This window comes from Glandiceps talaboti, chromosome 2 (assembly GCF_964340395.1).
Source record: "Glandiceps talaboti chromosome 2, keGlaTala1.1, whole genome shotgun sequence".
Classification (NCBI taxonomy): Eukaryota; Metazoa; Hemichordata; class Enteropneusta; family Spengelidae; genus Glandiceps; species Glandiceps talaboti.
In genome coordinates, this window is record NC_135550.1 from 21804368 (window position 1) to 21831302 (window position 26935).

The 26935-nt window shown below is 34.8% G+C and overlaps 2 protein-coding genes across 2 annotated transcripts; one reads left to right on the top strand and one right to left on the bottom strand.

Annotated features, from left to right (window-relative positions):
* Positions 1-1234: 1234 nt before the first annotated feature.
* LOC144445530 (codanin-1-like) lies at positions 1235-18544 on the bottom strand. The gene is made up of 23 exons (XM_078135120.1): positions 18440-18544; positions 16456-17722; positions 15704-15881; positions 15295-15528; positions 14775-14864; positions 14466-14541; positions 14025-14128; positions 13398-13505; positions 12930-12981; positions 12332-12400; positions 11966-12109; positions 11024-11190; positions 10506-10590; positions 10004-10154; positions 9524-9699; positions 8964-9119; positions 8572-8822; positions 6668-6810; positions 6228-6511; positions 5766-5870; positions 5141-5365; positions 2899-3067; positions 1235-1353 (listed from the first exon to the last, which is right to left on the bottom strand). The coding sequence occupies exons 1-23, from the start codon at positions 18542-18544 to the stop codon at positions 1235-1237; spliced, it is 4458 nt and encodes a 1485-aa protein (XP_077991246.1).
* Positions 18545-18705: 161 nt separating this feature from the next.
* LOC144453740 (uncharacterized) lies at positions 18706-21805 on the top strand. The gene is made up of 4 exons (XM_078145081.1): positions 18706-18820; positions 19904-20101; positions 20615-20786; positions 21398-21805. The coding sequence occupies exons 1-4, from the start codon at positions 18706-18708 to the stop codon at positions 21444-21446; spliced, it is 534 nt and encodes a 177-aa protein (XP_078001207.1). The 3' UTR covers positions 21447-21805.
* Positions 21806-26935: the final 5130 nt, after the last annotated feature.

The following is a 26935-nucleotide window of genomic DNA, read 5'->3' on the forward strand; positions in this document are numbered from 1 at the left end:
ACCAGAATAATTTTGATTATAAATCATCACATTGCCTAAAAATAAACATGTACGACAGTAAATAGAACTAGCAAAACAACGTTTTACATTATCATATCTATGAATTATTAGTTCTTTTTGGGCTTGGTTTTAGTACTTTAACCATAATTTTCAAAAACAAATTACCCAGTCATTATCAAAATAGATGGGCAGTGTTCTGTACATATTGTAAATGTTACAGCTCAAGCTTGCTGTCTTCAGGACAGATACAGGGTATACATGGTAGAGTAAAGCAGTCTATGACATTTTGAAATGATGTTTCAGTGTGCACCTAATGCATGTACATGTACATGTACAAAATATATACTTATATAGTAATCTGCATTGGGAAACACATGTTGTCCTGTTGTACAGTATAGCCTGAAGTATATACTGTCCTGTTCTACTGTATAGCCTGAAGTATATACTGTCCTGTTCTACAGTATAGCCTGAAGTATATATACTGTCCTGTTCTACAGTATAGCCTGGAGTATATACTGTCCTGTTCTTCAAAATATGTAAGGAACCAAGAAACAACTATGTAGTATTGTTTGGATCCAGGCCAAGTGTCTCCATTCATTGCAGTTATAAACAAGTATTTGAAATAACACTATGAGCAAACTTAGAAATATCAATGGACACATCTCATAAATAATTACACCCAATGCACTTCATGTTTACTACAATAGTTTGGTTTTAATGCATAATCAAAGTCATATATTACAATAAAAAAGGTTTGATAATTTTTCCATACTTTTTATTTAAAAATATACGATCCTCTCCCAGTTCTGTGTAATATGTATGTAAATGTATGAGTTTATTTCCCTGTGAAATTAACATGTCCATTTCATATAATATGGTAAATTACTAGATGAAGGTTTTTAATTGCAAATATGCATAGTCATTTGCATATATATTAAAGTTTACTTGATCTTTTGTTGTTGGCAGTGCATTCATATTGATAAGTCAAGTTGCTTTCACACTGCTCTAAGTTTGCATTCTCATTAAGAACAGAATGAATGGATGTTTGTTTTATAGTAAAGTAAACTTTGATCCACTCACTTGATAAAAACAAAGACTTCAGAATAAAAAGTATACACAACAGGTGACAAGTGAATGTCCTGGGCTTATTATAGAAACCAATAATTTGAGAGTCCAGTATTTTGTAGACAGGCTTTGTCTTCAGCAAAATTTGAATGTTTGGTTTTTGTCTTTCTTAAAGTATGATAATGCTCTCAAAGCAAAGTGGAATCAATTCTTCATCAAGATCGCTGCATAGTTGGAGTAGTGCTGCTAGAAGTTCTGCGAAGTCCCTGGCTTCAAGGTTTTCATTTCCTGCAAGAAGATGGTGGTGTTTGAGAAACAGTTGTCATTTTCAGTCAAATTGTTGTTAAGCATGGCTTTTGAACATCCAAATAGGATCAAGTCAAACTTTAAGACTCAACAAAAGTCTACATTTTCAAGTTTGTACTGGTAGTGTTTGTTTTACAGCTGATTGTTGAAGACAAACATGAATGCTATGACTGATTTCTACTTGTACAATTAGGAACATCATTTACAGAAGCAAGTTTTGAAGTTTTCTTTCTTTTTGAACAATATACCCCCGGTAATGCTTTGGTTGCCAGCTATCTGAAAGAGTTACTACAGTAAATGTAGTTTCATATTTTGTTTATTATTATTGTTGTTGTTGTTGTTGTTGTTGTTGATGTGTGTGTGTATGTCTGAGTGTGGGGGTGGAGGTATTTCCGTGACATGTTTTTTGTTGTGTGTGTGTGTATGTGTGTGTGTGGGGGGGGGGGGATTTCAGTGACAGATTTAACTGTATTAAACTGTAATATGTCATCAAAATTAATATTCAAAGCATAATCCCTTGATTTAGAGAAAGTCTGTATAATCCTACCCTAAACACACATCATTTAAGCTGTACAAGGTTACATGTAATTATGGCAGGAGTTTACAATTCTAACTTACGTATATGAGAATATTGTCATTCATAGCACAGTCTATATTCATTCTTGGCTACCTCTGATCCCTAGTGCTTCTATTTTATGCTCTATTGCATTAATCATTACATGCACAGAAGTCATTAGGTAATAAAATGCAATGTGCTAATAGGTTGCTATGGTAATAAAATACAGTGTGGTAATAGGTTGCTATGGTAATGACAGTAAAGATCAAATCTACTATATGGTTAACTAAGCAATAGGGCAAGGTCATTTATTCATTCATCTAATCAAATTATATTCATTTACAATATTACTTTCTGCATTCTTTGTTAGACATATTATGTCTATGGTTTAGTGCCATTTTCATTTACATTTTGGGAAAAGAGCCGACAAAATACACAATCAGACCTCAGGAATTTAAATCAGCTTTGATGTACAGTACAATATAGAACGATCATGCTACATGCATCACACACATAAACACACACTCAGACATGTACACAGACATCCAGATACACACAACACACAATGCACACACACATAGATAATAAATACATGCACACAGGCATATCGACAGACACAACCACCCAGACAGACACACACTGGCACAGACATACATACATACATACATACATACATACATACATACATACATACATACATACATACATACATACATACATACATACATACATACATACATACATACATACATACATACATACATACATACATACATACATGCATACATGCAAAACATACATACATACATACATACATACATACATACATACATACATACATATATATATATATACATACATACATACATACATACATACATACATACATACATCCACTCTCTCTCACCCCCCCCCCATACACACACACAATTGCCATCTCCAATGATATCCACTGATCCTGAATCCCTTACCACTATCTACAAGACTCTGCATCCAGTTCAATATAATTACAGCTATGTCTCCACTGATATCGTCCATTGTTGATAACCATGACAACAGTAATGTTTCCACTGTGTTCCACATAGTTGTACCATTTACAATCAGAAACTGTAACATCATTAGAAAACTTTGCCAGGATTCCTGTAAAACAATATCAAGTACATAAAATTGAACATTTACTTTCTCTAAACAGACACTGTTCCTATTAGTTTGCTTTGCAGTTACTCTCAATTATGGTAAAAGGTACTAAAAAAATATATTGGAATTCAGTTTACATATACTAGTACATGAGTATCCACAAAGGATCAAGGTTACAATCACAGCCACTGTGAATGACAAACCATAATAATTCATGATTCATTTTGATTCAACGTAATCCTATTAACACAGCTATTTACACGAAAGGCTTTTTTTATTGAGTGATGTTTTCAATTTTATTGTCTAGCTCTTTGCGATGTGTTTTTTAACAGGGAAAGTGTTCTTGAAATAAATATTATTCATACAACAAGGCTCTGAAAATAGAAATAGGCAATGGTATGCAAACTGCACAATCGCAAATTGAACACTGTTCAAAATATCAAATCTAACACTTTCTAATAATGTATTAGGTAAGGTTTGGACATACACTTGTTATGTGAGTGTCACCATGTAAAGACATACACTTGTTATGTGAGTGTCACCATGTGAAGACATACGCCCTTGTTATGTGAGTGTCACCATGTGGAGATATACACACTTGTTATGCGAGTGTCACCATGTAAAGACATACACACTTGTTATGTGAGTGTCACCATGTGAAGACATACACACTTGTTATGTGAGTGTCACCATGTAAAGACATACACTTGTTATGTGAGTGTCACCATGTGAAGACATACACACTTGTTATGTGAGTGTCACCATGTGGAGACATACACACTTGTTATGTGAGTGTCACCATGTAAAGACATACACACTTGTTATGTGAGTGTCACCATGTGAAGATATACAAACTTGTTATGTGAGTGTCACCATGTGAAGATATACACACTTGTTATGTGAGTGTCGCCATGTGAAGACATACACACTTGTTATGTGAGTGTCACCATGTAAAGACATACACACTTGTTATGTGAGTGTCACCATGTGAAGACATACACACTTGTTATGTGAGTGTCACCATGTGAAGACATACACACTTGTTATGTGAGTGTCACCATGTAAAGACATACACACTTGTTATGTGAGTGTCACCATGTGAAGATATACAAACTTGTTATGTGAGTGTCACCATGTGAAGATATACACACTTGTTATGTGAGTGTCGCCATGTGAAGACATACACACTTGTTATGTGAGTGTCACCATGTGAAGATATACAAACTTGTTATGTGAGTGTCACCATGTAAAGACATACACACTTGTTATGTGAGTGTCACCATGTGAAGATATACACACTTGTTATGTGAGTGTCGCCATGTGAAGACATACACACTTGTTATGTGAGTGTCACCATGTGAAGACATACACACTTGTTATGTGAGTGTCACCATGTAAAGACATACACACTTGTTATGTGAGTGTCACCATGTGAAGATATACAAACTTGTTATGTGAGTGTCACCATGTGAAGATATACACACTTGTTATGTGAGTGTCGCCATGTGAAGACATACACACTTGTTATGTGAGTGTCACCATGTGAAGACATACACACTTGTTATGTGAGTGTCACCATGTGAAGACATACACACTTGTTATGTGAGTGTCACCATGTAAAGACATACACACTTGTTATGTGAGTGTCACCATGTGAAGATATACAAACTTGTTATGTGAGTGTCACCATGTGAAGATATACACACTTGTTATGTGAGTGTCGCCATGTGAAGACATACACACTTGTTATGTGAGTGTCGCCATGTGAAGACATACACACTTGTTATGTGAGTGTCGCCATGTGAAGACATACACACTTGTTATGTGAGTGTCACCATGTAAAGACATACACACTTGTTATGTGAGTGTCACCATGTGAAGATATACAAACTTGTTATGTGAGTGTCACCATGTGAAGATATACACACTTGTTATGTGAGTGTCGCCATGTGAAGACATACACACTTGTTATGTGAGTGTCACCATGTAAAGACATACACACTTGTTATGTGAGTGTCATCATGTGAAGACATACACACTTGTTATGTGAGTGTCACCATGTAAAGACATACAAACCTGCAAGTTATCTGATCCACTGATCTTACTCAGCTGTTCTACACAGAGAAGTTTGTCTAATGATGTCAGCTGTTCAGATTTGTGACATTGTAGTAATATTTGCAGCAATGGATTGGTATCTGTCTGTAATATTGACGTTATGTACTGTGGATGATGTATTGTCATTATAGATATAACATCCACAACCAGTTCACCAATTTTAGCAAGCACAATTAGAGAATTACACTGAAATGTAAACAGATTACAAGTTATAAGCAACCATAACTGTCTGTTCTCTATGTGGTTTGTACTTTCGAGCAAAGAAATTGACACATTTGTACTTCTTATGTGAATAAAAGCCATTTCTAATGACTATTTTTGACCTAAAAATAACTTTTAGTAACCATGAAATGATAAAGACATTAGTCTGGTAAGATTTCTATTCTACATCTCAAACTACTTTATTTGATTTGCATCAATAGGTCGTCTTGATGAAGTCACCCTAGGTGTGAAAGTAGTCCAACATCGCTATTATTTTTTGTCTTTCATAACAACAGATACGACAATACTGGACTTTGGGGTATCAACATGTGTTTAATATGATACTTCAACAACTTTGAAATTACGACAACTATGATGTACTCACTGATTTGGATTGGCATTCACACTGTACTTTCTGTAGTAGTGTGTTCAAGTCACTCAGTAACGTTTGGTCTTCATTTTGTTGTGTATCAAACTTCATCACTATCTCCTACATGCAAAAAAATTCATTGAAACTGTTAGTTATGGGCTATCAACATAGTAAACATTGAGAGAGATTGAGGCAAATCTGAAAGACACAAGATCAAGCGTTCCTTGTGTAAACACAATTCTAGATTGGATAAAACATTCAACAATGATTTTATCAACATAGTCTGCACTCGCATACCTATGAATAACCCTGATGTTACTTATCTCCTTCGTATGGATTGGATTCCAAATGAATCTATGATACATAGCATTATATCTTTGAGTTCAGTGGTGCCAAGATAGGTATCAATACATGTCACATTAATCATAGCACATAGTTTGGGATAACCAGTTGATTACTTTGTATTGATTGTTTTACCTTCAGCTTTGACACAAGTACTGTGAGTGAGTCAGTCACATTTTCTTTCCCTTCCACAGATTGCACAGGCTTGCTGAGTGCCTTATCCTTCAAAGTTAGGGCAGCTACATCTTTGGTTATACTTCCCTCAGTGGCAATAAGAGGTTTTTCTTTTGTTTTAACACTGGCCTGCTTGTCAGATGGTTGTTTACATAGACTGTCAACATGACCAGTGGTACTCTTTGATGTTGTATCATCAACTAAGAGTTTGTCTACTTCAGCTGTTAATCTCTTCGTCATCTTTGCTGAAAACAATATCAGATTGAAAATTACAGTGACATGATTGTTTGAAAATGCAAACTAAAGAAATCTCTATACTCAGGATGACCATCACAATGGTCTAAGTGACACCACAGTCACTGTGGCACAGGTTGTAGATTTTACAATAATGTTAAACTTACCAGTAAACGATTTGAATATCCATGGGTGGAGTTTTTCATAAGCCATCTCACTGGCAATGGTAGTTGCCGCTTTCAATACTTCTGACTTAGTGTTCTCAGACAGCATCAACTTGATGGACTTGTAACATTTATTTTGGCAGTACCTGGTGATTACAAAAAAATAACAAAAAGATAAATCTGTCCAATATTTCAAAATAAAATTGCTTTTATACTGTTAGTGAAGATATCTATCAAGGTTCAATGAACCCAATTTTGTCTATCCAAAACCCTGACAGCCCTGTGATGTGCATCTAGAAAACTCTTTGAGTATGTCGCAGATTCAAAAAAAAAAACCCCACAGATTGACAGAAAATAGTTGAGTGATCAGAAAAATGTTGGAAAAATGGAGACTATAGTATTTTTTGCAACCTTCTACCAAGTACATGGACAGTAAGGAAGTACAAATTTCTGTACCAACGTTCCTAACACAATTTGCTGGGGCTCCCTACCATATGAACACAATCTAAATACTATCACTACATTATGCCTCTCTGTTACCACTGCAAGGGCTACACAAGTTTCAGAAAATAACTGCCCATTTTGTCAACATCGCTATTTTGTTCAGTGCAAGCTGATACAATCAAGCATGACACAAAATGATCTCTAATAGGTCAGGCAAGGGCACATCAGTAGCATAATAATAGCTGAATTGTGATAGAGTAAGTGAGATTACAAGGCTTTGTAGTGCCAGCTGCCTACTGAAGTCTTCTACAATGGGAGCTAAAATGAGTAATAATAGTAGAAAAATGTGTAATTACAATGCAGAAATTCTGTATTACAGAGTATGCCATAACTCTGATTTCGATTTCAAAATACATCTCTAGTGTATTTAAATGTTTCTTCTGTGTAGTGTTACAAACCATGCCTTAAAATCTGTGATTCTACAACATTATTACATTCAATAAGCAATTGTTTTGTTGTTATTATATCACTAGTATTCAGAACAGTTGATATTTGCAGTACATCATTTCTATACAGAGTGCAGCCAGACACATTATAATTCAAATCATAAATTTACTTTACATTCTTTTTCTATCTTTCTAATCTGCTTGTTTCTGCATATGCTTGAACACATGTACAGCATTTCAACCATTATGATTTACACTTTGTTCAAGGATAATCTTAATTGACATCACAGACACTATAGAATGTCACCATATGGTACTCTCTATTCGAGTCAGCATGTTTTTAATCCGTTTACTAGTGAGTAATTTGTGTTAATCCATTTTACTCTCGATTTGAGTATTAGTTAGAACTTTTACATTTCATGTATAGATGGTGATTTATTAAGTGGAAATCATTTTGTGTGAGATAAGGCCTAACTACATGATAATACCTGATATATCATAACACTTTCCACAAGAATGGATTTGGACATTGATGATGATAATGTTGATTGATTGATTCTATTCATGATTGATCAACAGTTTGTACAGAAGTAGTCAAAGTATTACAGGGTACTTGCCTCATTTACAGAAGAAATGGTGGTTGCAATTTCAACAGTAATATTTTTGAGAACCCACAGAGAGACTGTAAAAAATTTTGTGACCTCTCACCCCTTACACACGTGTACTTAATGTGATGTTGATTATAATAATGGTACTGTCAGTTACGACAATGGGTCGACTAAGATGTATAAAAACTTGCATTGTGATCTGACGATATTTGATCAAAGTCAGGTCAGGTCAGGAAGCTTCAACATTTGTGGCATAACACCTATTCATAGATAATAAGGCAGAAAAATGACAGATGTACCAGTGCCACTGACTTTCTTGTGTCATTTTCTGTTGCATTGGTACAATCTAACAACTAAAGATTACTAAACCCTTCTTTACAAGAGTTCATAATACTATCATATAGTTTACCTTTTACACTGAGCAACTACAGTAGACCTTGCATTACTGCACTTTTCTGCTATCAGGGTGTAAATCTTCTTTCTAATCTTGTCGGTGTCTGTTTGTTTGGTGGACTGATCCGTGTCTGTTTGTTTGGTGGACATATCCCTGTCTGTTCGTTTGGTGGACAGATCCCTGTCTGTTCGTTTGGTGGACAGATCCCTGTCTGTACGTTTGGTGGACAGATCCATGACTGGTTGTTTGGTTGATAGTTCCATCACCTTTTGTTTGGTGGTAATATCTATGTTTGTTTCTTTCCCAGATAGATCCGTATCTGTTTGTTTTGTAGCTACATCAGTGTTTGTTTGTTTGGTTGGCAGATCTATGTTTGTTTGTTTGTTAGCTAGATCTTCCTTGATAACCTTAGATATTTCTGCCAGTGCTGCCTGCACTAGCCCCATCAGAAGCCCGCCCTCTATCTGTTCCTTACAGTTACTAACCACTCTTTCTGAGACAAAGTCAATGGTTTTCTGTACAGACTGTGGCTGGTTATGGTAGAAGTTTTCTATCAACTGTGACTGATGAAAAATGAGAAAAAAACATTACAGGTATGACAGCACTAGCCACTTATACAATGACATGTTTTTAAAATATTGTGAAGATTTTGAGCATTTCTTTGAACAGTTAATGATTTACAAGTTTTAGGGGGGAAAAAACAAGTTTAGCTTAAATTCAGAAATGTTTAACCCTGTGAGTGTATTTGGTCGTTAGGAATAATTGTACCTTAAAATAGGATGCAGGGCTTCATTATGATTGATGTTTATCATTCACCATGGTTACAAGTCAATATGGCCTAAACTATTTTATCTAAACAAGGTAATTTTGTTCTTTTTATTAAACTGGTTTCAATTGAGACCACTATATTTTTTGTGTGAAAATCCTATAAAGAGTGAAAACATGTATCCATCATGTCTCCATCTACCTGTAAACAAATTGAGTCAAAATCTACCTGTAATCTCTTCTCTATTCTTGATAGATAGTTCTTCTTGTTCTCATCTTGTGGTACATTGTCAGCAGCTATTGGGGTGATTTTCTTGAATGTGTTCCCTTGAGATTTCATCCCAGCTGCTGACTCCAACAGTAAGACACGAAGTTCACCTACAGATGGAATTTGGGAAGACTTTCATGAAATTGTGATGTAAATACTTGTAGACAAATAAAGTAAACAAAGTTTAGGTTTCAAATTCACCTACAAATCAGGTTTCAAGAAGGACCCCTAGGAGATAAAAAAAAAAGTTTTGTTTTCAAGTTCTCAAGGACAGTTGAAACAAAATTCTGGATGATCATTAGAAACACTGAGCACCTAAATATCTTTCAAATATTCTTCTTTTTGTCAATCTACACAACTGAAAGGATTTTGTCAAAGTCAACTGCTGCAATAGAAATATGCAAATATACCTACCTAAATATGGACAGCATAAATACAATAACTGTGTATCTATCAGATCAATGGCATCTAAACATGGTGAATCACCACTGAGGGCGCTGTTTGTGATCTCACTCAGTGATTGGTCATACAGCTTGAAGAAGAGACCTTCTGGGAACACTGGAATCTAAAAGGTAAACACAAAACTAAGGATATACAAACAAATAAATAAATAATACATAACAATGGAAGTAAATGGCACCGACTTCATCACTAAAATTTGTACTGCAGTACAATATTGAAAATATCATTGTACAACTGTATGCAGATTTGAGTGTGTGAGCATTTCATGATGTTCATGAAATCACGTGCATGCATGGTTACATATTCACAATTATAAGTATGCTGTTGTTGAAACTTAACTGTGTAATAATAACAGAATGTCATGATGCATGAGTACCAATGTAGGTACTCCGAGTATCTGCATTTGTACCCAAAATTTTTATTTACCTGGTAGAAACACATTTATAACATTTACCTCAAAAAGCCATCCTAGTAGTAGCAACATTAAAATGTAATTGTGGTTGATTTCATTTCCTGCAACTACCATGGCAGTCAGATGTCTGGAAAGAAAACATGCAAAATGTACACATATTGATTAGGTCTAGCTGTTGATAGAACTCCCTCTAGGTATTCAGTTATGATTTAAAATTACATTTGGGTTTACTTTTTGTGGTACATAATATACAGTATCTCAGTCTTGGCTAATGAGTGGCTGTGTGCATACAATACCACCCATACAAGTCTGTGTCAACCCAACAGTGCTCTTTAATAAGTATTAGTGTGTAATATGTATGTGTAGTATTTTGAACATTGACATCACGTGAAAATGATGCATCAGTAAGACAGTAAGAGATTTTAGTGCAAGATAAGGATTTGCTTCCCCTTCACACTGACAAATTGATGGCATTATGTTTAATCTATGTATCAGGAAACCTTGCAAAGCTTTAAAACCTACAATATTGATCTGATGGTGTTGTAATATTGATTATTTACCTGTACAGTTGCAGCAATTTGTCTAACACACTCTGATAGTACAGACAGTGAGGTGCTAAGTTGTCCATCATACTCAGATAGTCTATCACCCATGGTAGTGTTAATATCAACTGATGTCTGTCCAGTGCTGTACTTAACTCATGTACAATATCTAATGGTACTCTGATCTGAAATCAACACATATGTATGGAAGAGTTAATATCAACTGATGTCTGTCCAGTGCTGTATCTAACTCACATACAATATCTAATGACTTTATGTTAAACTAGTCTGACATCAACACATATGCATGGTAATGTTATTATCACCTTATGTCTGTCCAGTGCTGTATCTAACTTGCATACAATATTTAATGGTACATTGGCCTGAAATCAACACATATGCATGGTAATGTTATTATCAACTAATGTCAGTCTAGTGCTGTATTTAACTCGGCATACAATATCTTTTATGATAAACTAGTCTGAAATCAATATGCATGCATAACTGAGCACATTTATGAGTGAGACCACAATATTTGTCAACTGATTCACCAAGTTTCCGTAATGCAACATAGTAACCTTGAGGTCCATTTCCAATGCTCCAAGTATAGTAATGACTAAATTTTGAATACCCAACATTCATGACAAGTAAAGTATTTATGACAAAAATACTAGTCTGATCCAGTGACTTTGTCCTGTACCCTTCTATGGCTGAGACTTACCTCAGAATGAAATTGGAGCTCCATTACTCAAATCTATTTCAATTTGAGTTGTGAAAGACTGAAATAGTACTTCAAGATATCATTCATTCATTAATTCATCCATTCATTCATTCATTCATTCATTCATTCATCAAGATATCAAATATTGGTTACTAACACAATATCACATGAGGGTTTCTCTAATGATAGAGAAACCAAAATAGTAAAGTTGTATAAACTGCAATGGTACTAGACCTTACCTCATTTCTAATGGCAAGAATCGACATCTCTAAGTGTGCAGGTAGTTTCTCTGGACATTGGTATGGTAGAAATACAACAAGTCCTAAAAACTTTCCCAATAATTTATTTGTAAGAAGACTACTGACTAAAGCATCTCGCTGCTCCTGGAAATAAGTAAATATTGAATGAGATAATGAGAAATTGTCCCAAGATATGTTTTTATAAATACTGGATATCCTACTTAATTCAAGGCCATATAACCAGAATGATATTTTTAAACACATCATATTCCATATTTTGACATGTGTAGTGTATAAGGGTTTGAAGTGTGAAAGAACTGTTGTTTTTTCTGGAGCTGAAAATAAAAAATGGTAGTAAATTTGTACCTGTGTTACACATGGTTTGGTTCCATTTTCTTGTGAATCCACGGGCAGTGATAACTCAACTCTGTTTAACTGGATAATTACAATAGATATAATGTATTATACGCATTGAGACATACAATAGACAATACACAATGTAAAAACACATTACCATTTATCAAGAGATGAGATTACCATGTTTATCATGAAAGATACAAACAAGTATTCTAAATTTTCAGAAATTAAGTATGAAATATCAACACACATGTTCTTTCTATGTCTACAAATCTATACAGATGAAGGATTCATACCCTTAAATTTTCTGTACTTTCTATGACTAACTAATGTCATTTTCACAGTACATTTGTATATTTTAACATACATCTGACCAACGGACTTGCCATGACAGAAAGTTTATTTTTCAGGCTATCCAATTTCCAGCATTTTGCAACTGATCATTTCATAACTAAATTATAGAAATTTTGTAGGGTAAATTAGATTTTTCTGGGAATTTTCAACGGTGTCAGTTATTTTAATTACATGGTTTTTAGGGACTTTCCATACATATACAAAACCTATGTCAGAACCTAACACTAAAAATATATGGAAAGTGTCTACCTACCTGTAATATCTTGGCAGACAAACTATCCATCAAATGCTGATTGAAGATATGGCTGGTGAAAAATGAACATAACACAAACTATCAGATGAAACAAAGCTGGTGTATGTACAAATGAAAGATTTGATTTAGAACAGCTGCACACATGAAAAAAGGTAAAGTTACTTTGACTGGGAAACAATTACACATGAAAATAGTCAAATTGAAGTTTACTAATTCAATTTGAAAATGAAGGCTGTTATAAGTCAAATCAAAACTACAGGTTGTATTTCAACAATGACCAATGATAAAGTGTACTAATCTAACTGATGTCAAAGATGTACAAACATTGTTGAAAACATTTTAATATATACCAATATTTTCACAAAGCATTCCCTCTTAATAGTTGGACAACGAGGTTGGGATTTCTCGACTATTGCCTAATCACACCAACTATGCAGTGGTTGGTAAATCTTACATTAGATTTCTTACCTATCTGCAATAGTAACAAAATTGTGAAAGAACTCTTCAGGTCCTGTAAATGTAGGTGGAGGGGAGGGTCCTCCATAGGATAAAGGCATGATGAGTCTTTCTTGTAACCTGTCAATGAAGAAGTGAAATTTACGTCAACAAAAATTAACATCAATAATCATATCAATAAAAACTACTATAACTACATGTGCACTGCCAATGTTTAGTATCTTGTGGCATACTCAAATCCTTTATCATAATCTACCAATGAAATATACAACAACTTATAAATATAAAATGTGATGTATTAACAATTTTGACATCATTTATGTATTATCATATAACTATTATATATCTATCAATTCTGCCTTTTTTATGGTGAAATCACATATTGTTTTATAACTTGATCTAGGAAGTTATAAACAAAAGATAGGCTACTGAAGATCCAAAGAGCATACACCGGTACAACAGAAATGTACATGAAAGATCAACAGTACTTTCAAACCCCCATGACTAACAGAGAGGGCAAAATACTCTCGTACTCTGAATTATATTTTTTGAACGGTATGAAGCAGACAGAGGAAGTCTGATAAGATATTACCTACTTATAGTACTGGGGTATCTAAATCTATAACACCATTAACCTACCTTTTGAGTTTTTCAGGATTATTCTTTCTGAGATGTTGTAGGAATTCCATGTCATCTGTATTGCTAGTCAGATCATCTAACTGACAATTACCACTTTTACACATCTGTAGTGAGTAATATATGTATGTAAATAAAGCGTTTGTTCCCAATTATGCAAACTCACTGGTGTGAAAATGTTATCATGCAAGTTATGAGTTAATAGTAAAACCCATAAGCTCATTTTGCAAATTCTGATAAGCATGTCAGAGCATTTTATTGAATTTCATGCCTGATATAATATAGAATCAAACGAATGCATCACTGTAGTTTCTACTTCGTTTTACATGATCATTTATCCTCTAATATGTTCTGTATGTTCAACTCACTTACCAATTTGACAACAGATAAAGACACAACTATAGTAAATAACATTAACAATATGGCCCTGTGGTTCAGACCTACCTTTATAAGCTGTGATTGGAAGAGTCTCACAAAATGGGCAAAGTTGGCAAACTCCAACTGGTGATGAACTAATTGCCTAAACAGAAAACCAGAAGGTGATATATCAGACAAATGAATGTCAATAAAATATAAATTTGTACATTAATTTACATAATATTTACTCATGTCAGAGTTATAGGAGTCAAAGTAATTCTAGATTACAAAAACTTTACCACACTTCATGTGTCTTTGCTGTTTTCAGAGTTCATCCTTAATAAAACACAAACTTTCTTTGGTATTTTGACACACAACACACACTTATAAACTTACCATACTTTGTGTGCCATTGCTGTTTTCATAGTCCACCCTGGCTTATGATGGTTATCTTCCCACTCCCTTACCAATTCATAAAATGTATCCCTGGATGTAATAAAAATTCATTCATTCTTCAAGAAAGTTTTCATTTATTACTTATACAAAGACAAATTTGAAGCACCAATCAATACAATACATCAATGAAGACGACTTGTTGACATCAGAATTCAATGCAACACTGCTATTATATAGCGATTTCAGGTTATCAAATTCACACTGAAAGCTGCAAACCCATCTGCAGTTTGATCTTGAAGATGCCTAGATGTGAAAACTGCTAGGTGTATTAAACATCGCTTAATTTGCTTCCGTAAGTTACTAAAGCTTACATTAGAAACAAGTTTCTAAATCATCTTTTTCATATAAAGTCCTGTTTACAGTTGAACCAATATTGACCACTAGCTTTCATTAAATATATATGGATATATACATCTATGTTATTTGATCGGATAATTGACAGATATCATAGTTGACATACCTTTGTTTCTTGAAGAGATGGAATGATCTATCATTTGGGAAGTTGGTTCTATTGTCTGTGTCAGCTTGAAATGCCACACCAGGTACAATGGTGGTATTCTTTGACATGTAACCAGCACTACAACTTGCTTCACTTAACTCTAACAACTTGATTTTCAAAGTGTCAGAGAACTGACTGACTCTAGGATTGTCAGAGAGCAGTCTCAGAGTTGCTTTGTCGAGATATACCAGTAACCTGTAAGTGAAATACCATATATGGATGTAGCTCCTGTTTTATCAATTGATAAAAAAGCTGTAAACTTGACAAGAAATACCAGTAACCAGTCGGGTAAGTATATATGATATATCAGTCAAAGGTGAACATCTGTACAACTGTACAATGGTGTTGGACGGTAGAACATTAGACTTACCGCTGTAATCTTGATAGAACTGCAACAGCAAAATACACACAATTATGAAGACTATGTAAATAGTTGATGTCATCTACATCAGCTGTGTTTTCGGAGATGATGTCTTCACCGACACCCTTCACTGTCAGTAGTTGGATAACGAAGTACAATTCCACTACAATGTTTGGCACTAACAGTTCTGAGTGACAGAAAGTTGAAAACACAAAATATGGTTATATTAATTTGAGCTTTTCTTGATACATGTTAGTTTTTAGTATGGAATGGACACTACCAACCAAACTCTGGAATGTAAAATACAGATTCTGAAATAGTCTGGCACACTACAGCCTATTATATTTTAATTCAAGAATCTATGTAGGTTATCTAACTAAAGTGGAGTATCATACATTGTCACTGTCAGCCTCCACCAAGTCCTATTACTTCTGATTGACCAGTATTAGAAATAATGTATTGACATTGCTAGATTCAACTTGAATCCATTACTATATAATGGCCCTGTTGAATTCTTGGTATGTTGTATGTATACATACACTGATAATAAATCATGGTTTTGGTCACACGGTCAATTCATGGTGATTTAGCTGAGGGCACTAAGCAGGTAAAATCTACCAAAAGTTCCTTGGTAACTTTGCCAAGGTTCCTCACCAAAATCCTGGGACAGTGTATGTTTACCTGACTACTTCTGTTACTGAGATTCCCCAACCTCAGCATAAATACTGAACCAAAAGTTCTACACATAAAGCTATATATACCTTGCACACAACTGCTGTACATTTCAGCTAAAATGTTTAGTTGACTTATGTATGCCACTTTGTCTTTCCTTGCTTCCTTCAATTCTGCTTTGAAGAGACTGGTCACAGGAGGTTTTGTAGGAGTTAGTTGTATCGGTGGTGGTGACTGTAATATACCACCACCACCACCACCACCACCACCACTGTCTGTTTTACTAGGACTGAACACTGTTGATGTGTTCTCTAGTCTTTGCTTCTGTCTCTCAATCCTCAACAGTTCTCTTTCTTCATCTAAAGACTTTGATGTTGACTTAGGACTATTAGCACTTTCAGTATGATTGCAATTCCTCATCTTTTGTGGGCTCATAAACTGAGTTGACTGTATTGGTTTTACAGAAAATGACACTTCAGTATTTTGAGCAACAACTGGTGTGGTGGTGAAACATTTCTGAGTCCTATTCTGCAATCTTTCTCCTGTAACTGGTGTGGGTTTGATTCTACGACTAGCTGTAGCTTTACTTGAGGATGACCCACCAATAGGTGGGAAATCCTCCAAATTATCCAACTGTAAATGTGGTGTAGGTTTATATTCCGGAAAAACTTCTTTCACTCTCTCTTTGTGGTCTGGATTACTTCTTCTTTTATTCCCGGATTTCCTCCTTGTTCCAGGAGAAGGTTGGTACTGCTGATAACCTTTCTGTTTGTCTTCATAATTATATGTTGCACCTTTCTTTTTATGTCCCTTTGTCTGTAAAATTTCAGGTGATGTACCATGAAGGTCACCTCCTTTCTGGGTTGGTCTGTGACTCGGTGAGTTTTTATGTCTAGTACCTTCAAAATACGGACTGTATGGTGAATACCCACATGGCGGTGAAAGCGAGTCCTCTGACTTGGAAGAAGATTTTGGAGTTGTCTGGCAATGTCTGGGGCTGGGGCTGGCAGTAGGTTTGGCACAACTTGGAGTCGATATGAGTTCACAGCGTGGACTAGTTTCACTTTTAGTTGATTGTGGAACATTCACTTCTTGTTTCGGACTTGGCTCTTGTCTTCTTGGACTACTAAACAATTGTATTCTGTTGGTACTTTTAGACTTATAGTTTCCAGTTGATTTATAACTAAAGGAAGGGTTTTTACCAAGTGATCTTGGCGTCTTTACTGGGGATGCGCCCGTAGATAGAGATGAGGAAATTAATTCAGAGCTCTGCTCTCTTAAAAAGTTTAAAAGGTATGGTACAAATTCTGTCTGCTGGTTGCCATCATTTAACAGCTGGTACTGGGCAGTGAATTCCTGAAATGAGAACAATAGACACATTAGAAATATATGTATGGTTGTAATAGATTTGTTCCTAAACACTGTACACACTAAATACTAAATATAGTATAATCACTGCAGTATACATTTCTGGATTTCACTACATAATTTCCCAAGTGCTGATATAGACTACCTCCTACGGCAATATATGAAATGCAACTCTTTGGTGTAACCGACACCAATAAAATATTCTGGTTAATATCAAAATCATCATGATTAACTGTGTGACTTTGGACTTGAGACAATATTTCCTGTCAGTGTCAGGTTGGGTGACCAGGTGTCAACAGCAATATGTAGCTCTCGTTGCTTTATACTTTATCAGGAGGCAATATGACGAACACACATGTAATAGATTTAAAAAAAACGAAATAATTTTCATTCATAAATATGATAATTATAATAAATGTAAACAAATAATAATAACACAAATATTAATGGAGGGGAGTTGAAAAAATGTACTTATATATGTTTTATACTTAAACTTGTACTTGTCATTTAAATAATGTCAGCTGATAATGCATATTTTGAGAAACATCGATTTGATCACAATGTATCCCATTTCACAGTTTGTGAAATCTAATCTATCATTCTATGTTTTGAGGTCATCCTCCACGAACGCAATTTCACAGAACAGGTTTATTGATTGGCTTGCATGGCATGCCATTCAGTAGCATCATTTCCAATTCGGTCAGCTATGTCAAATGTGTACTCCACCTGATTCTTTTCTCCCTTTAACCATGAAATAACGTGTTTGGGAAGAATTTTCCCTTCCAGCATCAACTCGACGACGGCCGCCATTACTTTAAAACTTGTTCGTTTGTTTTTAGTCAAATTCCTCAAATAAAAACGGCGGGAAAATTGGGGGCGCTTTATTAAAAACCAGTTCAGTTGCATGACGCATGTAAACTTCCGAGTGTTCATACATTGATACGTACTTGTAACTATCCGCTCGCTACAAGATGCCGAAGAGACCACGTTCGAACGAGTTTGGGGGCTCACCATTACAACTTAAAACACACATTGGTGTGAGGCAGATGAATGAGTCGAAAGAAGAAAATATGAAAGAAGTTTATGGTAGGTTGACCTCATTCATGTCATTTAGTGTATAACATTGATGTACATCATAAAGTCAGTTGCATTCACACTGCGATAGACTTTTACAGTAGGGTTCACATTTTCTTCATGTACTGTGTATACAACTGTTAATGTAAGCAATGAGAAGTAGATGACATGAGATAGCTTGTCTTCATTTCTCAGACCTATTATTGTTTACACTGCACCACATGTGTCACAAATGTGAAGGTTTACTTCATTTTCTCTTTGTCAACAACGAAAACTGATTTACATGTACATGGTTCTGTCGTCAGTAATGTGTATTGTTCTCTCCCCCCCCCACACACACGTATATATTCAAGATTAATGTTAAAAAAGAAAACTGGAATGTTTTTCGCATATCACCCAATCAATCAATCAACAATCTTTGTTATACTCAAAACACACAAGAAGAGAGTGTGGTATGGTACAATTCAGGGGGAAAAAGAATATGAAAAATACAAAGTGTGCACCTTCATCTTTATATCTGTAACTATATACAGTTGTATGCTAACATAGTTGAGTATCAGGACACTGAATGTAGTCAAAAAGGAGAGAAGATTGCTGGGTGAGAACTTTAACCCAGTACTTCTCTATTACTAGATGCACTATCAAGGCCTGCCAACTGTGCTACCCAGGCTGACTTCCACCACAAACAAGGAATTAATTATATTTCTTCCTTGTCTGTGCATCCACTGACCCATGACATTACCCCTGTATGTTGTACCACTCGATATGCACTAGTATAGACAGTCTAATCACAGGAAGTCTCTGACTTCACAATGCAGTGATGGTAATCATCTTATGTCTATGGATATAGACCAACCATTGATTGTGAAGTCACAGCTCCTACCACTACCAGTACAGTAGACAGGTTAATACAACAGTTGTAACTTATAAGACCATTGCATACCCACCCAGCAGACTTCTCTCCTTCTTGACTATATTCAGTGACCTGCTATGACTAGTTGCTGTATCTTTAAAACACTCTCATTTGCAGAGTGTCAGGGTGGTTCCTTTCCAAGGATCAAAAATGACAGTTTTGTTGTTTCATTGTCATTTCAGCTAAAACCCGTGCAATGCTGTTTGGTGCTAATACTAAGTCATCTCCTCATTCCAATGGTACTTCCACATGTAATGGACTGAGTAATGGTACTACAAACACTCCATGCAATGGTACACCTAACAACCTTTCCTATCTACCTAGTGGTCAAGCTATGCTGAATATGCATGGTCAGCTCATACCAGCAGATGCAGCTCAAGGTGAATTTACATTGTAATTGTAATAATGTTTATATTGAATATTTGACATGTAATAGATGTACTTACAGCTGTATGTAGTGAATGTTAGTGAGTAATGTATTTGTTGTATGATCTCTTGTACCACTGCTGATCTGTATTACCAAATACATGTACATGTTCCAAGTTTGTCTGTTACTCTCTGTCTACTTTGACCCAGTGTGAATTATATTGTACTTTGACAGTCAAACCCCAAATCATCAACCTCACCCCCAGATCTGAACTGACAGTCTTCCGCCATATTTTGCATGCATGTAACACAACATACATACATACATACATACATACATACATACATACATACATACATACATACATACATACATACATACATACATACATACATACATACATACATACATACATACATGATATATGCACACTGTAGACAACATGTAGTCAGACTATCAATGTAATAATTGTCACAGATTCCCTCCCCCAGCCCTCTGAACTGACAATTTTCTCCATATTTTGCAGGTAAACACCACATGAATGGTGACACACCAAGTGACATGTGTACACAATGCAGGAGAACTGGGGCAGTCAGATTATGTCCATGTAATTATTGTGACAAACCAATATGTTCTCATTGTCATCAAAGATGTGACAACTGTTCAGGTGTATACTGCCTCTTCTGTACTACTGTAAAGTAAGTTTTCTTCTGTTGATACAAAATAATTATGTATACATGATTTTGAAATTTCTGGTGACAAGAGCCATCCTGGTACTTGTATTGGATTGGGTAGTGTTTATTGCATCAAACACATCAATGTGTGTAAGACAAATAAGAGTATAGTTACTAATACTCCTAAGTGTTTCATTTATTTGTATTGTTTTGTAGTGTGAAGTATTCTGTGGAAAATCCCATTTCATCATGAAAATTGATGTCATGACTATACATGGTGTGGGAAAAGTTCACTACTGACTTGCTTCAAGTTGTATTAGATTGACAGTAGTCATTTAGTCTAATGATATACAGTGTAACATGAAGATAGCTATCTTTATTTCTGTGTTTCTCATGACCCAACTCTATATTTCTTGAATCCGACCCAACAAAGTTTTTGATTTTTGACATCTGGTAATCACGCCCTCTATGGCCAGTTCAGTAAAATATAACTTCATTGATGACAAGGTGGCAATACGACAAGCATGTATCTAGGTGAATGTTATCATTTATTGCTGACATTTGTACAATTGTAACTGATGCCTCATTTTAAATTATAAAAATTAACGGATGTATTCTTCTTTTCTCTATTATAGCTACGATGACAGATATGAGAAGCGTTTCTGTGTAAATTGTTCATCATAATAAAGAAGGAAGACTATTTGATTTAGACAGTCTGATTTACCTTCAGCTTCATGACATTTTACATGAACTGAGCTCTACTGAAAGAGTGTAAAAGCATCCGGGAAAACTTACATGCAATTTGAATTCAAGATTGTGAGAAGTGAACTCTCATCCACACCAAGGGTCAATGTACCTTCTATGATAACTCATAACCCATTGGCTGTGCTATGTGTAGTGACATGCCAGTGGAGGAATACATGAGTTAACAGAACTGTGACTCCAGTGTAGTATATTTGTTAGTAAGAGATGGTCTTTAGAATGATATATTTTTGTAAAATTTATTGCATAAAATGCCAGAATTTGTGTAAAATTCAAACTCGCATTAATTGATGTGTATTAAAATAGTTGAGGATATAAGTCTGTGTTGTATATTGGTAAACAGATCAGCTGATCGTTTACGTTTCACACAGATAGAACCAGACTAACTGCTGACAACTTCTGTTTTACATATTATCAATATGTTTTACAGATGAACATGAAAAAGTCCACACTGAAATTTTCTCTCTTTGTTTCTTTTGTGTTTGTTTTCAGTCACCATTTATACATATGAAATGTATTTAACTTTAGATATAAGATATTTGTTCAAAATAAAGAAAACTTGAACTCAGTAAAATGTCCGACTTGTATATTTGTATTTATGTTAACATAATCAAGGACCCCATTGCTCATGTTTCATGAAAAAAATATATGTTGGTTTCTCATTGTCATTCAATGTGTAATCTATGTAATGGATGACCTTCCATGCCATGGAACTCAGCTTGTTGAAAAGAGAGAAATTGGTAACCTTGCTGTTTTACAGCCGTTGGTTTTATTGACCTGATATGGGATATGGTTGATATGCATATTTATGTATCAGACATAATGATTAAGATGGTATCCATGGTGATTAATACCCTGCTAATTTAGGTCAAAATGTGTTCGTTATACTTGAATTTTCATAATATACTTTATAGATTTTGAACACAACTGTGTGCCTTAATTATGCCAGACAAATTTGTTGCTGCACCTGCCCTTACAGCACTGTGTATTTGCATATGTGTGTGTGTGTGTGTGTGTGTGTGTCAATGATTTTGTCAAACGCCAGCTGGTTAATCAATATTGTGTCTGATGGGTTTGTAGGTTGAAGCGTAGTTTGAAACTTCAGGTAAACTTATCAAATTGGTTATTTATTAAAGTGAACAAATAATGAAAATAGTTAAAATGTAACAACACGAGAACTAAAATTGTTCAGATTCATATTTTTTCTAGATGTATATATACTTGGACGTGCAGACCTGTTAAAATCATCAGATCATTAATATGCAAATTATACAAGTTTTGGAAAATGTAAGAGAACGCTTCTAACTGTTGATTGAAACAGTAATATACACGTTATTGTATATAGTAGTTATTATGATGATCATGGAAGTATAACCCACTTCCATGTTATGATAAATGTTAGTAGCTGACCCATTGTCTAAACATATCAATTTTTAGCAGAAATATTAACTACTCCCGTAACAATTTACATTCCTCAAATATTTCCCAAACAGACAATCCCTTGCAAACATCAGTACTATACCAAACAGCATAGGAGGTACTTTTAGAGTGACAAAGAAATTTCAAGATGTCATATATTCCAATATCTTCCAAAGTTATGAATTAGGTAAAGTAATAACATGCCCGTATATTAACTCTATGGTTCTTGATTGCTATTTTGATTTTATATTGAGATACTAATTATGTTAGTCCAACTACTGCTTTATGTTAAATCATGTACAGCAACTGGCAGTCTAAGAGCTCTCATCAGCAATTCATGTCCTCCATAAACAATATTATGATATACTTGTTTGGATACCAATATTAATAAATTCAAAAACCATGATATATTGGTTTTCATGCAACTGTGGTCATATTTCACCACCTCTATCACACGATGTTAGCGTGTTTTTTGCTTCTGTTAAAATAAATGTTGGTGTGCCCAGTAGTATGCTTTATGTATTTTATATACCAATCATAGTCGAAAACTGGTCTTTGGTTAGAGATAGTGCCACTTTAAATTATAAGTGGTGTACTTTGGTGATCGGACATTGACAATGTGATCTGGGGTTTTGTTATCCTTATCAGACTATGGCAACACCTTTGTTCGCAACCAAAAAGACCCCAATTCCCACTTTGGGACATATCATCATTCAATGACAATGATGCAATTTACTGTAAAGTCCCCAGAACAACACATGACGACATTATAGGGTAGATTTATCTTGTTTCATATAAAGGCTAACGTGACATAGTTAAGTGACATTAGAAAAATGGGGTTTACTAGTTTCATGACAATGTTTATGGTTTTCTAACTCTATGCAAGACTGCATTTTATGGCATCGTACAAAGCGTTTCAATTTAAAAAGAGGATTGCTCTATGAATAATTAATGTAGTCAAAGAAAGTGGCGTATTTATGAAGCTTTCAATATTCATTGACACGATAGTCACAAGTAATCACCAACGGTTTTCCCTTGATTAAAGACAGGCATGACTATCTATTAATTACTATATTTTCTACAATGTCACAATAGATCCAAAATGTTGGGATAAAGACTAAATAAATGTATCATTTTAACTGTACTTGTGTTCACGTATGCAGACTCTCAACGCTAAGTTGGTACATTGTCTGTTGTAGAATATGGAACGCAGGGACTCTGAAGTGAGATAATCCTGCAATAGAAGCACACAAGACAAAATAAATTATATCTAGCGAGTAATAAGTGGGTCAATCACAATTTTTGTTTATTGTATTTACTTCGATGTAGACAGTTGCAAATGGAGGTAATGTGTGATGATAATCATTTCGGATGTTTACAGAGTATAGAAGTAGAAGTAGAAGTAATACTTGTTCATTGGGGGGGGGGATGCCTAGTCTACCATAAATTCAACGGTTACCGTACTATTACCATGGTTACATGCTGAATATTGTTTGACATCATAAAATTATTAACCCCATCAATCCCTCCCCTCCGCCCTCCCCCACCCCTCCATTACGTTAAAATGTCGATATTTCAAAATTAAACCATACAGATTCGAGTTCGTATCATTTTAGATGTAATTACTGTATATATTGTGGATTGTTTATGAGGAAAGAGGTCTTCTCTGCCCACAATGAAGCCAATCACTCAAAGTAATAATTCAAAAGAAAAACAAGGACAATTTGTAGGCGTCAGTAGACCTAGAAGTCAGTCTATCGTGAAGGATTTGACGCCAAGTTACCCATATTATTAGTAGTTAGGGTTGACTAAACGATATACATGTATATGTTGACAGCTGACAAAGATAATATAAGGATTGTCTGGTTGAAAGGATATAAGTCACTTACACGCCTCTAATTCTAATAAAATACAAATAGATAATACCAGTAGTAAAAAAGTTTGTTGAACAAGAACTCTCCATGAGTTACCGTGATACGATATTTTGGGGCGTTTTAAAGCATCTAAATGTCATTTCATGTTTCTCCCTGATACGATGTAACTGACTGATCTATAACATTAAAATCATTTCCAATGACATATCTTTCGTTACAATTTTTGGTACGTCACGAGGTGTATATTAATTCTCATAATTATTCACAATGTCGTAAATGCACCATGTATCGTAGATTAAACAAGTGTACCCTGGGTAATATATCACTGTATATTAGATGTCCATTACCCCTTCAAAAAATGGTTTGAGCCATTCATCAGTGGGATTATACATATTTGAGGTAGCTTGTGATACACTTGATATTTGTCAAAAACGACACAGGACTAAAGAGAATTATTGGCATCGTCATGTCACCAACGAAAGTAGCAGAATATGACATTGCTTTTAATTTCCTTGTGATGGTAACGTTGTATGTTATACAACCAACAGGTAAGTAACAAGTTGTCGTTATAAGATCGAACGGATACTGTGCCGTACTAACTCTTTATAAAAGATAATTATCTTGGTTGTCATTCTGTATGTCATTTCTCACACGTACACACACGTGGTTCCTTTAGGTTTGTCAATCTTATTTCAACATACCTTTGAAGTCCCACCAAGTTTACTCTTTAGACACTAATAACGAATCGTTTACTTAAAACGAGATCCTTCTTAAGTTTTTTATTAATGCACATTTGAACTAATGCCATTCAGGGTTATTTCTAGTTCTTTCAAATGCTTACAATAGAAACCAGTCATCATTTTATCTCTTTAAAGATGACACACATGTAGTTAGTTCTTTCTTTTCTGTAGATTCTAGATCTTATATAAGCCCATTGTTAAAAAACAAACATTTTCATTCTATAGCTATCAGAAATGCTAGACCTATAATATATTTTCTTATGACAATGCGGAATCCCTTCCTCGGTACTTTTTGTCACCATCCAATCTGATTGTCGTTTTTCAAACAGTGAAGTATTCAATGAATCCCTTTAGTGATAAGTGTATCAATTAGAAGTGTTTGATATTAAATGTTGAAAGTCGTTCATCACTGACGATAACTTGTCTCACAGTTTGGCAAACTATTAAGTATTTTAAATCAAATACTTGCTCTACTAGGTCTCCCTGTACTCGAATTTGCAAAATTGGGTTTAGTTTTAGTTTTTGAGAAGAACTGAAAAACATGGTCTTGATTTTACTTCTATTCAGAGTTAAGTTGTTTGAGTCAAGCCAGGCCTTGACATGCATTATTTCCTCTTAATATGTCATAAAGTCGATTATGTACAGAATACTAGTACTGAGTTTGGGTTCTGCCAATAGCAAGTGGTGATTAAGTATGCTTTAGTGAGTACAACATATATTAGAGGCACATTTTGATGTCCAGCAAAGATTACCCACAACAATCGTATAAACTCGTATTGTGTTCCTTTAATTTCACATTGGGGTAGTGCTTTCTTACGTGAGGTAGCTAGTACGGTTAACTGTTGAATGACGTGGACAGGACAACTTAGTCGCATTCATCTAACAGTAAAGGTACAATTACATGCATTCCCTTTCATGAGACTGCGTTACATGTAAGACTATACATTACAAGTACTGTACATCAAAATTAGTAGACAGTGGACGGGAAGTATTTGGGAAAAAAATTAAAGCAGAGGATGGGCTGAAGGGAGAGTAAAAGGCACCTGGATGCATGTATCGATATGTTAATTAATGTAAATACATTGATAATATCTTCTCTGTGATCAATTAGCAATTTCACGGACACATGAAATACGGTAATGAAACTGTGAGTTTCATTGAACTGTAACGATGAACAATTAAATAACTTTGTAATTTTTGTTCTGTTTATGTATCAACTATAGTGTACTTGTAATTAAGAAAAAAATGAATGCGTTGTGAAGTGGAAACGATTCACAGTTCCTAAGCAACAATAAGCAGTGAGTCAATGACCTGTGTGGGATATTAAAGTTTTCGCACGTCTCACTAATAATAAAATTAAAATTGCAAAAAGCAGGAA